Below are 17,401 nucleotides of genomic sequence, written 5' to 3' on the forward strand. Positions count from 1 at the left end.
ACTCACTCTCTCTCTCTACACACACACACTCACTCTCTCTCTCTCCACACACACACACTCTCTCTCTCTACACACACACACACACACACACTCACTCTCTCTCTACACACACACACACACACACACTCACTCTCTCTCTCTCCACACACACACACTCTCTCTCTCTCTACACACACACTCACTCTCTCTACACACACACACACACACTCTCTCTCTCTCTCTACACACACACTCACTCTCTCTACACACACACACACACACACACACACACACACTCACATACACTCATATACTCACTCATAAACACACACAAAACACTCACACCACCATACTTACAAACCCCTTTTTCTGTTTTTTCTTTTTCTTTTTTGTTTAAACTGCTATTTTGGTTGTTTTTGGCTTCTCTAGGCTAGGTAGCTGAACTTGTCTTCTTGCAGTACAGACAGTTACCATAAGTTTAGTAACAGCAGGTTCTTCCTTATAAGGACCCTGGAGTTGACATGGCTACTGAAGCAAGTGTCTGCGTGTTGACTGTTGAGGAGGAACAGGCTGTGTTCCGGCTCATTGCATGCTTGCAGTAGAATAGGCCTCTTTCCTTAGAGCGTAAGCAGAGCAGCTGTCTGGGACAATATTTCTACACCTGTTTGGCTGGTGATAGAAATTAAGCCTAGTAATGAAGAAGTTAAGATGACATAGTCAGTCTTTATGCGACAGTCTTAAAAGTGTTGTATGCTCTACTCTCAAGTTAGGACATGTTAAAGCTAGTCTTTCCTAACATTCAAAAAAGGAAACCGTACACGTTCTGACCTGAATGCATTGAACAGGCTTTGATGGAAAGAGCAGCTAGCCCTCACCTTCTCACTGTTCATGACATGGAACGTTTTTAAGTTTTTCTCCACCAACGAGCCTTACCTTTCATAAAGTCCTAGGAAAATTCATAGCAATATATGATAGCCTTCTTGCTTCATTAGAAGATCCTCCAGGAGTAATATGCTAGGCACGTCTTTTAGCAAATGCACTTTTAATAGAGGTAATAGGGATGTGTGTGGGGGGAGTAGGGAGGGGAGGTGGGTATCTTTAATGATTAAAAAAATAGAACATTAAAAATTCTTTTCAGATTATATTTATTTAGTTTTTATTTGTAGGTGGTGGTATGAAGGGCAGAGGGCAAATTTTGGGAGTCATTTCTGTCCTTCTACCTTGTATGTTCCAGAGATAAAACCTCATGTCATTAGGCTTAGTGGGAAGTGACTTCACCCCCTCTCCCCAGGACCCCACCGCCTGACCGCACAATGTCTTAACATTGATAGTGACTTTAATGCCTTCTAACATTGTTGGTGGGTGGGTGTGGCAATGTGCATGTAGACTTTAGGTTCCCATTGGGTATCTGCTTCCTTATTTTTTGAGGCAGAGTCTCTCACTGACCCCAGAACCGGTGAGCCACAGAGATCCTGCTATCTCTGTCTCCCTAGCATGGAGGTAGCACACACACCCTTTTATGTTGGTCTTGGGGACGGAAACTCAGAGGTATGTGCTAAAAGGTAAGTACTTTACTGATGGGGGCATCTCCCAACCCCCCCTCCTTATATTTCTTTTAAGTAGGTTTTTACAAATTGAAAGAATAGTTGCACTGCATTTCATCTAAATTTCCAAATTGTTACACACTTTTCACATGCAGACTACATACATGCACATAAATCATTGTATACATTATAGGGCTCATGAGATTAAACCCTCAAAGACACATTTTTTAAATTAATTAACTTTTGTGCATATCTGTTTGTTTGCCTTCTTGCCTGCCATGGCACCCATGTGCAGGTCAGAGGGCACCTCTCCAGAATTAGTTCTCTTTTTCCATCATGTGAGTTTCAGGGATCAAATTCAGGTCTTTAGCTCTGGCAACAAGCACTCTTCCCCATTTAGCCATCTAACTGGCCTAATGAGATTCCTTTAAACATTGTTATAGTATTATTAATTATGATACTAAAGTTGAAACAATATCTGGAAATATTGTCTCTACTAAATTTAGTACTCAGTACTATCTTAATTTTTTATGGAATCTAGTTAGCTATTATACTTTACATGAATCTTTTTACTCTTACTCTTTTATCTCTCTCTCTCTCTCTCTCTCTCTCTCTCTCTCTCTCTCTCTCTCTCTCTCTCTCTCACTCTTTCTTTAATCTTCTTTGTGTAGAGAGATTCACGCTGTTTAGCTGGATCCATCCAGTGACTCATGAGCAAAGGGATGCTTATCGATCACTCAATTAAAAAGAAAAAAGGTAGTAAGATGACCTTGGCTTCTGGATTTTCAGTGACTTGTGCAAGTTATGCTGTGTTTTAATGTCTATATAATAGAGACAGACACTTGGATTGTGATAAATTCTTAAAGACACACAGTTGCTCAAAAAGAAGAGGTAAAATCAGTTGCATCATTGATGCGACTTTCTCATTTTTTAAAAATGAGCTCATTCTTCCCCCATTCCATGAGAGGCACTGAGCACGTTGCTTTGTGTCATAGCACTTTCTCCTCCTTCCATTCTTGGTTTCTGTGCCTTGGTGTCAACCTGAGAAAGTGGTGTCTGTACAGTGTTAGAAGGCATAGTGTTTTGCTGTAGTCTCCCTTTCTCTATCGCTGTTATTTCTGGTATATCCAGTTCTTTCTCAAGGAAAATGAGCATACAAATATACTGAGAATCCTTTGGATAATAGTAGACTGACAGAGACAAGCAAGGAAGAAAGTGAACACTGCTTTAGGTGGTTGGTCTTGGTCACTTTGGGGTATTTGTTTCCATGTACCCCAGTCTGGCCTTGAATTTCTGGCGATTCTCCTGGCCTCAGTCTCCCAAGTGCTGGGACAACAGGCATGACTCACATGATCAGCTAAATGATGTCTTGATTATCCATGTCTTTTTCATGTATTCAGAACATGGAACGAAGATTGTAGTGAAATCCCCGCCCCCCCCCCCCCAAAAAAAAATCTTACTGTTTGTTTCTGCATAGAAGGTTATCCTGCAGCTCGCAACTAGTGGCTGTGCGTTTGTGCTGTATGTAATTATTACAAACCCTTTAATATTCCTTAGACTAGATTGGTGTCTTTGGGTCCCCGTGCCTGAATTACTATGTTTAATCTCTCACTTGAAATGATTTGTGTTTATTAGGGCTGCTGTACATAAAGCCCTAACCTGTTCTAGTGTGGGAGCATCATTTGCAAGTTGATTAAAGGGGACAGAAGCTTCGGAGATTGAGTCTGGAGATACCCAAGTCTGCTCCTGTCCTTTCCTTGTAACTCTCTTCTAGCTTTGGCGTCCTGTCTATCTCTCATCTGTGGAAATCTTCCTTTGAGGGGCAATGCTGGGCTGTGACTAAACTGGTAACTGGGGTCAGACAAACTCCAGTTTGGATGCTAGTGTTTGTTTCACAGCATTTTTACTTTGGCTGAGGTCTTCAGCTTTATTTTTTTCTTAAGCCTGAAGATGCTTGTAACCGAAGTAGAATAATGTATACCCGGAAGTGAATTTGTTGTTTGAACTTGCTTGATAGGTCAGGAACAATAGCACGTTTTTTTCTTGTTGGAAGGAGAATGGGGAAGTCAGGTATGCCTCTATGCTTGGCAGTGTGAGATGATTAAAAGGTGAAAATCCTCAACTCAGAAGTTACTGTATCCTTTAGCACTTTGGTTGCCTTTAGTAAGCTCCAGTTCCCTGGTAGTGGTGAGCCAGAGAATCTGTGCACACTCTTTATATCTTTCACTCTTTATATCTTTCTTGACAGATAGGAATTTCAACATTAAAAAAAGATATCCAGATATATATTAGATAAATTTGCTTGGGAGAGATACTTCTGAGTAAAGTCAAAAAACTCACCTTGAAAACAGGACACAGCATTCTAGTCCTGTGCCTTAGGATAGTGTGTTCATCAGTTTGAGTTTTATTACTAGATTAGCAGAATTTTGAATGTTGAGTAAAATAATATAATTTTTTTCAAAGCAGAATTATTACATATAGTTGGTCTTCAATTGGGTTTCCTGTCTCTTTCATGTTCTTACATTGTCTTTCTCCTTTATTACTGTTCGTTTCTATTAATTTCTGTCCTATTTTTGTCTTGACGTTCTGTCACTCCCCTTTCTCGTTCAGCTCTCTGACTTCCCTCCCCAAGAATCTTTTTTCTGCAGATACTTCTGAGATTAGGGCTAAGGAGTCAGGACTCAGGTAGCATGGGTGCCTGAAATGATGACATACCTATTAGGTAGGTGACTCAGGCTTGTTCTGTTGCCTGAAGTTGTTGCTGGACTTAGGGATCTCAGCCCGTGCCCTGACAAGCCAGGATTGGATGCCTGTCCTCAGGAAGCCAGTTAAAGGAGACAAATTAATAGTGAAAACCAAAAAAAAAAAAAAGAGAGAGGGGGGAGAGACTTATTCAATATGACCACATTTCGAAGAGGGATGGAGGTATTGATTCATTGATCCTTTTAAGTCTTTCTCCAGGATTTCTCTGGATTTTTGACATGAGCATAGGGTCTAAACAGTAGCTAGAGAAACATTTACTGCATAATCTGGCAAGGTGTGGTCTCCTACTTGCCCCTGCTCCAAGTCTCTTCTGCAGGGCGAGCCTGTTCTGCAAGATGAATTTCTCCTGCAAGGTTGTTGACAAATTGAATCTTTCTTTTGGAGACAAATTTCTCCCTTTTTTAAAAAAATTATTTTATCACAGTGGTATTTATTGTAGGAAATACATGATTAACAGCATAGGTTTCCACAATGGGGAATTCTTAAATTCACAATGTATTTATTCTAACTCTTTCATGGTGGCTGTTACTCAGCTTTAAAAAAAAAAAAATAAATAAATAAATAAATTATTTACATTACACCTGGATTGTTATCCCGTCACTCTTATCTTCTTGTTCTCACCCTCTCTCCCTCCCTCTTCCTCCCTCTTCTCCCTCTTCCCTTACCCAAGACCTTCCTCCCCCACCTTCTGACCACAGCCTATCAGGTCTCATCTGGATAGCCTGCATCCCCTTCCTCTGTGTTCCCACAGGGCCTCTCCTCCAAGAGGCAGTGATAAAATAGCTGGCACCAAGGTTCAGGTGGGAGGCAGTCCCCCACTCTCCCCTCCCTTCCCCTGCCTTCCCCTCCCCTCCCCTCCCCTCCCCTTCTCCACATGGAGAATGAGCTGTCCATCTGCCACGTCCGAACAGGGCTGTAGGTTCTCTGCTTGCAATGTCCTTGGTTGGTGCATCAGTTTGTGCAGGCCCTCCTGGGTCCAGATCCACTAGCCTTGATAGATTCCTTGTGGGGCTACCCCCACTGGATGGAGTATCTCAGAGGACATCCATGTTGGGCTAATATCCACTTATACGTGAGTATATACCATGCCTGTCTTTCTGGGTCTAGGTTACCTCATTCAGGATTATCTTTTCTAGTTCCATCCCATTGCCCACAAATTTCAAGATTTTCTTGTTTTTGACAGTTGAATAGTATTCCATTGTGTAAATGTACCAGTTTCTTTATTCATTCTTCAGCTGAGGGACATCTAGGTTGTTTCCAGATTATGGCTAGTATAAATAAGGCTGCTAGGAACATAGTTGAACAAATGTCCTTGTTGTATAGTGGAGCAACTTTCTGGTATATGGCCGGAAGTGGCATAGCTGGGTCTTGAGGTAGCACTATTCCCAATTTTCTGAGAAAGATTCAGATTGATTTCCAAAATGGTTTTACAAGTTTGCACTCCCACAAGCAACGTAGGAGTTTCCTCCTTTCTCTGCATCCTTGCTAGCATGTGCTGTTACTTGAGTTTTTGATCTTAGCTATTTTGATAGGTGTAAGATGGAATCTCAGAGTCATTTTGATTTGCATTTCCCTGATGACTAAGGAAGTTGAACACTTCTTTAAGTGTTTCTCAACCATTCAATATTCCTCTATTGAAAATTCTCTATTTAATTATGAGTCCCATTTCTTAATTGGGTTATTTGGTTTGGTGGTATTTAATTTCTTGAGTTCTTTATATATTTGGATATTCGCCCTTTGTCAGATATAGGGTTGGTGAAGATCTTTTCGTCTGTAGGCTGTCATTTTGTTCTATTGACAGTGTTCTTTGCCTTACAGAAGCTTTTCAGTTTTATAAGGTCCCATTTATTAATTGTTGCTCTTAGAGCCTGAGCTGTTGGTGTTCTGTTCAGGAAGTTGTTTCCTGTGCCAATGAGTTCAAGGCTTTTCCCCACTTTTTCTTCTAACAGATTTAGCGTGTCAGATGATGTCTTTAACCCACTTGGACTTTAGTTCTGTGCAACTATCACTATTCACGATGACATGATAGTATACATAAGTGACCCTAAAAATTCTATCAAGGAACTCCTACAGCTGATAAACACCTTCATCAAAGTGGCTGGATACAAAACCAACTCAAAAAAATCTGTATCCCTCCTGTATACAAATGGCAAACGGGCTGAGAAAGAAATTAGGAAAACTACACCTTTCACAATAGCTAAAATAATATGCAGTATCTTGGTATAACTCTAACCAAGGAAGTGAAAGACTTGTATGAAAAAAACATCAAGTCTCTAAATAGAGAAATTGGTTAAGATATCAGAAGATGGAAAGATCTGCCATGTAAATGGATCAGGAGAATCAACATAGTAAAAATGACCATCTTACCAAAAGCAATTTACAGATTCAAGGCAGTTCCCAGCAAAATTCCTACACAATTCCTTAAGATCTTGAAAGATAATTCTCAACTTCATATGGAAAAACAGAAATCCCAGAATAGCTAAGACAATCCAGTACAATAAAAGATCTTCCAGAGGACTCTCCATCCCTGATCTTAAACTAGGATCAACAGTAATAAAATCAGGATGTTATTGGCATAGAAATAGGCTGGTTGATCAATGAAATCAAATCGAAGACCCAGAAATAAACCTATACACTATGGACACTTGATTTTTGACAAAGAAGCCAAATCTATACAGTGGAAAAAGGTAGCATCTTCAACAAATGGTGCTGGTCTAACTGGATGGCTACATGTAGAAAAATGCAAGTAGATCCATATTTATCACCCTGCACAAACCCAAATGTCTCCTCTTGATGGATTCCAGACTTCAGCTATTTCCCCTCCCAGCAGAGTACTCTTGGAGAAATTCTAATCTCTTGGGATCCAGTCTCAATAGTGTGATAGGCAGACATGGCAATGACAAGGCTAAATCCAACCATTTCATTGCTTGCTTTGCTTGCTATTTCTTGTGGTGTACAGTCACTCCACATCTCATAAATGGAGTTATTATCCCTTTTGGAAAGATGCGAGTTAACTTACTGTCTGCCCTTGCATCACTTCCTTTACAAACTGGAGCACCATACCACCTTCTTTAAGTTACCTCGACCTCCTCAGAGAGTATGGTTTTGGTGACTGTCACTTCTTTATTGAATCTCCTCTTGTCCCTTGATTTTCAGTCCTTTGGACTCTCTGTACCCCAACCCCCGTTCATCCTCTGTCCCTCTTCTCCTGCTTGATCTATCGTGAGACTTGTGCGACATGACTGCTGAGGTCATTTGGTTTTTATTCTCTCTCGTCTCAGAAAAGCTCCTGGCCAGACTAGCGTTGAACTACCTACCTTCAGAGTCTTTGTCCACATTTTGCCTTTTCTTTCCTGACATCTTGACTCGATTACTCAGTGATAACTCAAATTGGAGATACTCCAAAAATGCAGTTTGCTTTTCCTCATCACTCAGTTCTTCACCCAATCTAAGGGCCTCTGCAGCAGTTGACACTTGATTTGGAAAAGAATGGCTGTACTTATAGTGAACCCCTTGACAACATGTGTTACACACCGATTACAAAATATTATACATAGAATTCCCTAAGTAACCATGGGCTCTGAACTCAAACCATGTCCCCTTGAAAATGCCTCCAGTTTATGTGCTACCTTTGTCTAACAACTAAATTGAATTAAAAGACAGGAAAAAAAATTATCAGACAACAATAGGTAACAAAGTTTATTGAAAATGAAACACACACACACACACACACACACACACACACACACACACACACACTCATAGAGGCATGCATGCACTCACAGCAAAGCTTGCAGAGGAGACTTTGTCCAAAATCCATTCTTTTCTAAATGGTTGGGGTGACCTGGGATAGATCCTCTTTCCCTAATTTTGAGTTGGTCAACTTAGATAAAAAAGCGCGATAGGACTGGCTTTGAACATATCTGATGAGCCGGGATTGGTCAGCCTGAAGTGGGGCCCCGTTGGCTAGAGGAAAAGCTCACCATGATTCAGTTTTAGGCAAGGAGCGTGAGGAAAAAGGCAAAATTTGTCGATCTTTTTCATTACCTGATCTAATTGTAAGGGATTTGTCTCTCTCTCTCTCTTGCTCTCTCCCTCTGCTCTGGCTTGCACAGGTGAAAAGTGACCTCTAACCTCAGTGGCTCTTTCAATTAAATTGAGAGTCTTCAAGATGCACAACTTTTTTCCCCCCAGAAAAATAGCCCACACCACATGGCTCTCCATCTCAGAATCTTCAGTGGCTCATTGGAGAAGCCACTATAACTTGCTCTGAGCCAGCTCCTCGGCTTCTTTCAGCTCTGCATTAACAGGCTTCAGGGACACAACCCTGGTGATTGTGTGTCCCTTCTGAGGGTCCTGTGCTAAATGCTGTGTTCCCTTCATGTTCTAGTTCAAATGCTCATCTCCCATGAGTCCCACTTTAATCCCTCTGTCTGCAATTAGTCTTTTCAACCCTCCAAACTTCTGTGGTTTGATAACCATGCCTCACACGGCACCACCCACTCATTGTGGTCTACATTCCTTACCTGGGTGCAGCTACAAGATCAGCCCTGTGCTCAGCACACACAGGCTGCCTGGCCTAGTAAGCAAGGGAATCTAATTTGGGGCTTTGCTTTCCCTCAGGAACTCAGCTCTCGGGACAGCTAGCACAGGGTAGCGCAGAATGCTAGGATTGACCCTTTCTTCCTCCAGAGGGTGGTGAAGCTCACTAACTTGCAGACTTCTCCGCTATTTCTTTCTGGGGCCACTTCTTCACCATTCACCTGTGGGGTCAATCTCAGCCTTAGAGGAATTCTGTTTACTCTCAGGCTAGGACACAGAGGCTATGTGGCAGAACTGTGGGGGTTTTGGTCCTGAGTCCACTTGGCTGGGACTCAGTCTGAGCTGTATCCCTGTTTGCCATCAAGGAGATGCCCAGCAATGGCACAGCATCTATCCGCCTTGTTCTTTGGCTCTTTTACTCCCCTTTACCAGCAGGCAAACTCCTAAGATCTGCTTCAAGGATATAGCTACAGAAGGGAGGAGAGGGCCGGGGAGATGGTTCCAGGTAAAGCGGGAGTTTGGATCCTCAGGACCCACATTGAAACTGGATAAGAGTGGTAGCCTGCCTATAATCCCAGAGCACAGGAGTTGGTCAGAGTAGCTGGAGTTACAGTAAGCTCTAGGCTCAGCAAAGACCCTGCCCTCATAAATAACATGGGGAGCGATTAAGGAAGATGCTCTGTAGTAACCTCAGGCCTGCACATGCATATTCATGTGTGCTCACACAAGTGCATACACATATGCCCCACCATCACACTCCCACCCACCCACCCACAAGCCCTGATCCTTTTAAAGCACCCAGCAGCTCAGCGCTGGCACACCACAGGCATTCAGGCATGGGAGTAGGGTGGGAAGGTCCTGGGATGGGAGGTCCTTGTTAACTTATGGGTCTGGGCTTATCCGCCAGCACTTCCTGGGCTGCTTGTAAGCCCACACATGAAGATGTTAATTTTGGGTGAGGCAGGGATTTGGGGGAGTGGCACAGGATGCAGATTAGAAACCTGAAGTTGTGCTTCCTCTTGAGAATGTTATTTAAGATAGGCTGAAAAGCCAGAGTCTGCTTTAGGTCCTTGGCCATGCTGCTTGTGAGCTGTGTGACTTTATGCAGGTTACCTAGTCTTTCTGTTTCTCAACCTCATCTCTAAAATGATAACAACAACAACAACAACAAAAAGATAATGAGAACACTTTCTAAGCTTCCTGGGACAGCTGAAGGAGAGAATGTGTTGAAAGCTTTGTCTACCTGCCTGGTTAAGAAGTAAGCGTTGTGTTTATGTAACACATTCGGGGTTGTTTTCACTGCTTCCACTTTTACCACTCCTGTTGTCAACCAACTAGCAACCTGAACTGCCTTCAGTGTCAACACTTACTATTCAATAGCTGCTGCCCCTTAAGAGAAGCATCAGCTTCCCAGGTAGTCAAGTTCTTTCGACATTACCTTATAGCTGCCTTGCCCTCTTGCTAACGATGTTGCTTTGTCGTCTCCAGTTGATTAACTCTGCTCTTAGACATACATGTCATAGAGGACTGGGCAGTAACTCAGTTGTTTTTATGTAGCTCAGGCTGGCCTGAATTTTGTAGCTCTCCATAGACCAGGCTTGCCTCAAATTCATCCTCCTGCCTCAGCATCCAGAGTTTAAAAAGTGGGATTATGTGTGTCCCTTACACACATACACACATGACAGCCCATGCATGACGTCTGGATTGTCAGTCAGTTTCTATGGGAAGTATGGGCCTTAGCAGACAGGACAGTGATCTTAAATGTGTGGTTCAAACCCATCTCATCACTGCCTCCTGGAAGCTTGCACTAAGCCTTGCCGATGCATGGGAGCTGGGGTGTGCCCAGCAATCTGCGGTTTAAGGTCTGCCAGCTGATTCTGGTGCCCACTGAAGCACGTGACCTTTCTGCCACACATGCCCTATACTTTTATCATGTGTATTGAGTTTCCATGTGAAGAGCAGAATGTTCAGGTCTGTTCCTTCAAATTCTTTGTAAACTCTGCACTAACTAGGGCTAGTGTCCTGTAAACATGGGAGACACTGCTTGGCCTGGGCTGTTCTCTTCTGCATGATTTCTCCTGTTAAAAGTGTGTGAACTGGCCCGAGGAGGATCTCCACTCCAGGGAATGACTTCATCAGTGGCATCTCGCTCATTCCTCTTGAGCTGAGAGTTATCTCTGCATCTCCGCCCCACCCCCGTTCCCACGTTAGAGAAACATCCTGTGGTTTCTCCAGAATGTTTCCCTGCGTGGTAATTACACTGCCACCGGTTCCCCTCATAGAAGAAGTTTTGAGGCCTCACCCTAATTACCAAGCTCAAATAATTATATCTTAGCTTTCAACAAAAGCCCTGAATTTTTCTGTCAGGTCAGCTCATATATTGCATCAAAGTTGCTTTTTTTTTTTTTTTTTAAAGCAGTTTTAGAGTTTATTATGAAAGGCCTGCTACAGATTTGCGCATGGGCATGTGGGGGAGCTGAAGAAAAGGACAGGATTTCACAGTATTGCAATTCGTCCCATGGCAGTGCAGTGCAGGCCTCTGAAGGATCAGCACTTATTCTTTCCTTCTTGTTTATGGCCAAGTTATACTATACATTGTAACCATATTTGGTTTTTGTTTTTGTTTTTTTGTTTTTGTTTTTGTTTTTGTTATTTCATTCGGTTCTTTTACCTACCACCCTTCTCCACCCCAATCCCTTCCAACCCCCCAACACTAGGTAGGAGAGAAAAAAAGGATAAAGGGGAAAGGCGACATAGATCTCTTTAGACTACTTCCTGATGAATAGGTAATGTCAAATTCCTTGGGGCAAGTCCAGTCTTCATCAGGATATCTCCAACCAGCAACCAGCAATTGCAACAGCAGGGGGAGCAGCAGCCGATGTTTCGCTCAGGGCTCTGGAGCTTCTATAATAACCTCTCAAGAGTCTCCAGAATTCCAAATGTGAACTATCTTCAGCTGGCAGAATCACGCCCCTGCCAGAACAGCAGGAGACAAACTATAGTTAGCTGCTGCGGACAATCCGAAGCAGCCCGTATTCCCACACGACGCCTGGGATTAAAACAAAGCCATATTGCTGTAATAACTTATAAAGAAACCAAAATTCTCACTACCTTCCATTCCGTAAATGTTCTAGAGCTCAGGGTTTGTTTCCAGAGTTTAGAGAACCACTTAGGGAATGCGACTTTAAGATATTCGTAACACAGCCACTTCTCTAGGTTCTTGGCAATGTTGTTGTGCAGATCAGACAGTCTGCCTTTGCTGCTGTTGTTTGGAGAGAGTCTTACCACCTGGTTGGCGATGCCCATGCAGACACTGGTGTGCTGGAATTACACAATACTCGACCAGGCAATCCATCTTTGACTATGATATTATATCGGAATGAAGTATTTGAACTTATGAATGACAAATTTGCTAATGAAGTTGTATCTGGAAATATCTTTCTTAAAAGTGTCTATATTAGTTGTAAGTCTATGTGGAGGAGATTGTAATTGTTGTCAGAGGTAAACTGTATAGGCTATACTACCAACAATGGATTACCGTTAAACAGTGTAGCTCGGGTACAGTTATGTGTCACTCAATGTTAGAGTCTCCTGTGACTATGTAATGTGCTCTGTACTATAGATTTATGTATGTATAATAATAAAGATGATTTCATTGTTTTATATGAGAGACCAAGGGTCCTCCTTCTAAAGGAAAGTTTTGGCCTTTGTAATATGCTGCAGTTACAGGTTTGATTTGCCCAGTACCAGATAACCAAAGCATTTTGTCAGTGCCCTTAAAATTTAAGCGCTGAGCCGTTTAGTCTCTTTATTTCTTCATTCATGGTCCTTCAAAAGCAGGTGGGTGGCATCGTTCCTCAACTCTTGCATGCACACGATAGGAAAGCTCAAGAACTTAAGCTTTTATTTTAAAAATCTTTCCTTTCTCCCTCAGTACTGGGGATCAAATCCAGGCTCTTGTAAATGCTAGGCAGAGGCTCTCCCACTGAGCCACACTACCTGCCCTGGAAGACTATTGTGTTGACCGATAAATCACTGGAAGTTGGCTTTCATTTTACTCTTGTAGTGAATTTAAATAAGACCCAGCCAGGTATGCACCTCCAGTAATTCCAGCACTCGAGGAGGTTGAGGCAGATGGATCTCTGTGAGTTTGAGGCCAGCCTGGTCTCCAAAGTGAGTCCAGGACAGTGAAGGCTACATGGAGAAACCCTGTCTCAAAAAACAAAAACAAAACAAAGCAAAACAAAACAACAACAGAAGACTCCTTTGCACTGGGGATGGTGGTGCATACACTTAATCCCAGTACTCTACTTGGGAGGCTAGGGCTGGTGAATCTTTTTGTGAGGTCCAGGACAACCAGAACAAATAGTAACACCCGCCTCCCCCCCCAAAAAAAAGCCCCTTTTGATTTGTTTTAGCAAGCCTTTACTAATTGCACAATGCATATTTAAGCAAATTATCATGAAGCAATGTGATAAGTAGTTGAGGAATGCTACTACACAGGTGAGGAAGTGATTGGGCCTGAGGTAGTAGTGGGAAGTTGGGCAGGTGAAATTATATGGATTAAGTGATAGCATGGGTTTCACCAAATAGACAGAAACGTAGAGTGAATCAGATGGAAGGTTATATGTACAGTGACCTGAGGAACAAAAGCTTTGGCATCTTAAGCAGAGTGTGATGGTCAAGGTGCGGAAGAACTGTTAGCAGATGGTTCCTTAAGGACAAGGACGTTCTCTTGCTCCTGGGCCTTTGAGGCATAGAAGGAGAGAAGCCTAGACTTTATATGGCAGGCACAGTTAGGGGAAGAGTCCTCATGTTCTCCAGAAAAGCTTAAGATCAGTCCCCAAAATGCCAGAAAAACATACTTTACTTTTTTTTTTTTTTTTTTTCCTTTTAAACCCACAAAGAGATCCAGGGGAGTAGATGAGCTTAAAGAAAGTAACACAGACTTTGGAAAATCTTCCTGCATGGATATTACTAATTACAGGCCAAACAGTCCATTGCTTATATGCACCAAGAATATCAGTCCTTTTGGCAGGCGGGGGAACTTTGGAAGATACCAAAAATTTGTGATATATGTCTTTTTTCCCCCCTTTTCTTTGGGAAATGTGATCCACAGTTCCAGCAAACGAGTATAAGAAAATATGTAACAAGGACCCTAATGTATAGACAGACAGTGGGAGAAGCAGTTATTTTCCATAAGCAGTGTAGGCGCTGTTGCCCATGAAGGTTTTGGTGGCTGACGCCGCCTTCCTCCTCTCAGACTACACCTGGCTGCGAACTGGCTTTGCCAGCTGTATAGGCCTCCTCTGGTACTCTTTTGAGATGCTGGAGAGAGACCTTTTGCACTCTTACTGGGAAAATCTTTTGGGATTCCTGGGGACATTTTAACCAACTTCGGTTCCTCGGACTACATCTTTTTTGGCCCCTGTCTTAGCCTTTCCTCCACAGACATTGGATGTGCAAGTTTGTTGGTTTATAGACTTCAGCATTCTGAAGTCTATAAAACTCACCATGATGTTTTAGGGATTGTGTGTATGAGAGAGTGTGGGATAGTAACTAGAAAGGAGGTTGCTTTAGCCATACCTGTTTCCCACTAGTCTTTTCCATATTACATGGATGCTCTAGAGAAGAGGACATCTAGTGGCCATTTGCTTTCTTACGCATTCTCTCTTTTTTTTTTTTTTATAATATTTATTTTTTTACATACACATTTATATTATTACACATATATAAAATAAACTGCATACAGCAAGAACCATGAAACAATCAGGAATTATATAAATGTTACATTCATAGTGTTTTGGCTATTTGTATTTGGCAACATTGAAGAAAACATTTTCCTATCTTGGTGAGTCTAAAATTCTGAATGTAAATCAATGTCTATCATATCTCATTTCTATCAACTTAAAACCTCTATCTAGACCTAAAAACATCTTAACCCCTAAGCAACTAAGCTTAGTTGTACTAAGCTATTTGGTCTTCAACCCCATCAGAAACTGGAGAAGGAATAAAATTAATTACCCGAGTAAACAGGAAGTGCAGGTTAACAGCTTCCAAATCGGAATTAAAAAAAAAAAAATGATAGACAGTTTGCTGCCTGAACAGTCACACGACGTTAGTTTATTTTGCTTATAAATACATCTGTATGGTTAAAATGTGTATCATCTTTTCTGTACACCAGGATAATAAACGATAGGAAACTGTTTCCCCCCTTTTTCTGTAATGCTTAAATGAAATCTCCAAGTGAATGATCTTTTGAAGTCCCATCCTTAAATAGAAGTGAAGCCATGTGTAAAATTAGCATGTGGGAGAAAGTTGTCAGGCCAGGGTGATGTTGTCTGTCTGACTGCTGTGATGCTCTTCACTTGATGCGTCCATCTTTGTCCTTCTCCTCCTTATACATGGCACCCTTTCTGTGAATTTTTTACATAAGATTATGTAGATTAAGGGGTCCATACAAATGTTAGTTGTTGCCAAAAAGAGAGTTGCTTCTTTAGCAACGAACAGTTGGTTTTCTAATCTACAGTCAGTCTTATTAGCCTGACTGTAGGTATATGGAACTTTGACAAAATGAAATGGGGCAAAGCACACAAAGAAGACAGCTATGACAATAAAGACCTTCGCCTCTAGCCTTTTGTGCTTCCTGCCCTTACTTTTAAACTTTTTATAGGAATTGTATACCTTTTTGGTAATCACCACATAAAACAGAAGCATCAGGATAAAGACCGTCCAGAAAATGACCTGGCATGCGTGACTGACTACTTGATGCCACAGCATACCCAGGGGACTCTTTAAAGACGCACACTTCTTCACAGATGATGGCGTTGCTTTCTTGCTCAAGACCATGTTTGGCAGGGAGATGAGGAACATCAGGAGCCAGATGACAGTTGAGACTATTTTTGCAAAGGCAGTTTTTTTCGCAAAACATTTTCTAAAAGGTCTGATGATCTTTAGGAATCTGTCAAAAGCGATGAGGCCCAGCATCATGATACCTACATACATGGTCGCATAAAAGACCACAGAAGAGAAAGTACATACAAAAAGTCTGAGCTGCCAGGGTGCAAGGTGTGCGTCAGAGAGGATTTTGAAGGGAAGCATTAGTGTCATTATCAAATCTGCTACCAGAGTGTTTTTGAGGTAGACAATGAAGGTAGAGCTGCTGGGGATGTGAACGAACACCCAGAGGGCTAAGGTGTTGAGCACGACGCCTGTCAAGAAGACCGCAGCGTAGAGGGCTGGGAACGCCAGCTGGGTCATCCGAGTGTCTCTGGGGCACCGCTCAGACTTGTTGAAGCCCTGCATCCCAGTGGTGTTGGCTGTCTCAAGCATCAGCTATTATACACAAACATGCACACAGACAAAGGGAAGCAAAGAACCCACATGACTTAGCAAATACTACTTTTTGTGTTTAAAAGAAAAAAAAAAAAAACAAACTCCATTATTTAACACACTTAAGCAGATCTGATTTTTTGGCTAGTAATTTTTTGAGCACATATCTTGTTTTTGTTCTTTTTTAAAAGTCCCATTACTTTATATTCTTGTGAAATCCAGACGGCAAGCACTACTCATTACACGGCAGTAACAGAACCCAATTTAAGATGTAAGACTACAGGGCAGGCTGTCATATATTTATGTAGTGCCTTATGCATATAGTCTATGCTTATAGAATAGCATATTTAGATTTTTTTTTAATTTAGCTGCATTCTACCTTTTATAGCAAGGACATACATAAGAAAGATTGAAACTGACCTTTGTTTGGGAAGACACTCAGCTGTGTGAATTGTGGCAGTCATTAGCTCAACCCACGTATAGCTTGCGAAGTAAAGGTTCTGCTTTCTTATACTGGCTTTCCTTCCTCTTTTTCTTCTGTGGGCTTCTGTAATAACCCACATTTTCTAGAACCTCCTCATCTTTAGACCATTGGAGTATCTACCAGTAATAGTTACTGGTTTGTGTGTGCTGTGGGCTGAACCCAGCGCTTTCCCTGGCTCATCAGGCACGCCATCACTCAGCCATCTTCCTAACATGTGAGATATTTTATTGTATTTAATTACATGAATAAGGGATGTATATGCATTCAGGTGCACACAGAGCCCAGACGTGGTGGAGTCCCTGGAGCTGGAGTGATAGGAGATGGTGACCCATCTGAAGTAGGTGCCCAGAATGTACTTTTAATTGCTGAACTATTTCTACATCCCCAATAGTATTATTCTTATTACTATTAATTATTAATGTTCAGTAACCTTTTGAATAACTCATGTAACAATAGTTAAAACGATGAAGGAAATAGTACCAAATTACAACCAAGGAGGAAGATAAAACTTGATTTGAAAATCAAGTCATCTTCTGTCCTCTTAGAGGCTGGACTTGCAAGAAGTTTGTATGTCGAAGGATGGTCTTTGTGTTTCTGCAGATGTTGTTGTTAGTCTTTTGATCCTCAGATCGGTTACAGATGGTGTGTCCCATTTTCTAAGAAGTGAGAGCTACTATCCCTGGACCTACCCATTATTTGATGTCAGGTTTAAACAAATGTTTTAAGAGCTATAAATCTCATTCCTCCGTGTAACAGT

At 41.8% G+C, this 17,401-nt stretch overlaps 2 protein-coding genes across 2 annotated transcripts in view; one reads left to right on the forward strand and one right to left on the reverse strand.

Moving 5' to 3' along the window:
* The window catches only part of Med12l (mediator complex subunit 12L), a 309,618-nt gene that overhangs the window by 196,972 nt on the left and 95,245 nt on the right, over positions 1-17,401 (forward strand). The window lies entirely within an intron of this gene.
* P2ry13 (purinergic receptor P2Y13) lies at positions 14,846-16,831 on the reverse strand. Its single transcript, XM_051157203.1, has 2 exons — positions 16,581-16,831; positions 14,846-16,163 (listed from the first exon to the last, which is right to left on the reverse strand). The coding sequence occupies exon 2, from the start codon at positions 16,158-16,160 to the stop codon at positions 15,150-15,152; it is 1,011 nt and encodes a 336-aa protein (XP_051013160.1). The 5' UTR covers positions 16,161-16,163; positions 16,581-16,831; the 3' UTR covers positions 14,846-15,149.

Source organism: Acomys russatus, chromosome 15, assembly GCF_903995435.1.
Source record: "Acomys russatus chromosome 15, mAcoRus1.1, whole genome shotgun sequence".
NCBI lineage: Eukaryota > Metazoa > Chordata > Mammalia > Rodentia > Muridae > Acomys > Acomys russatus.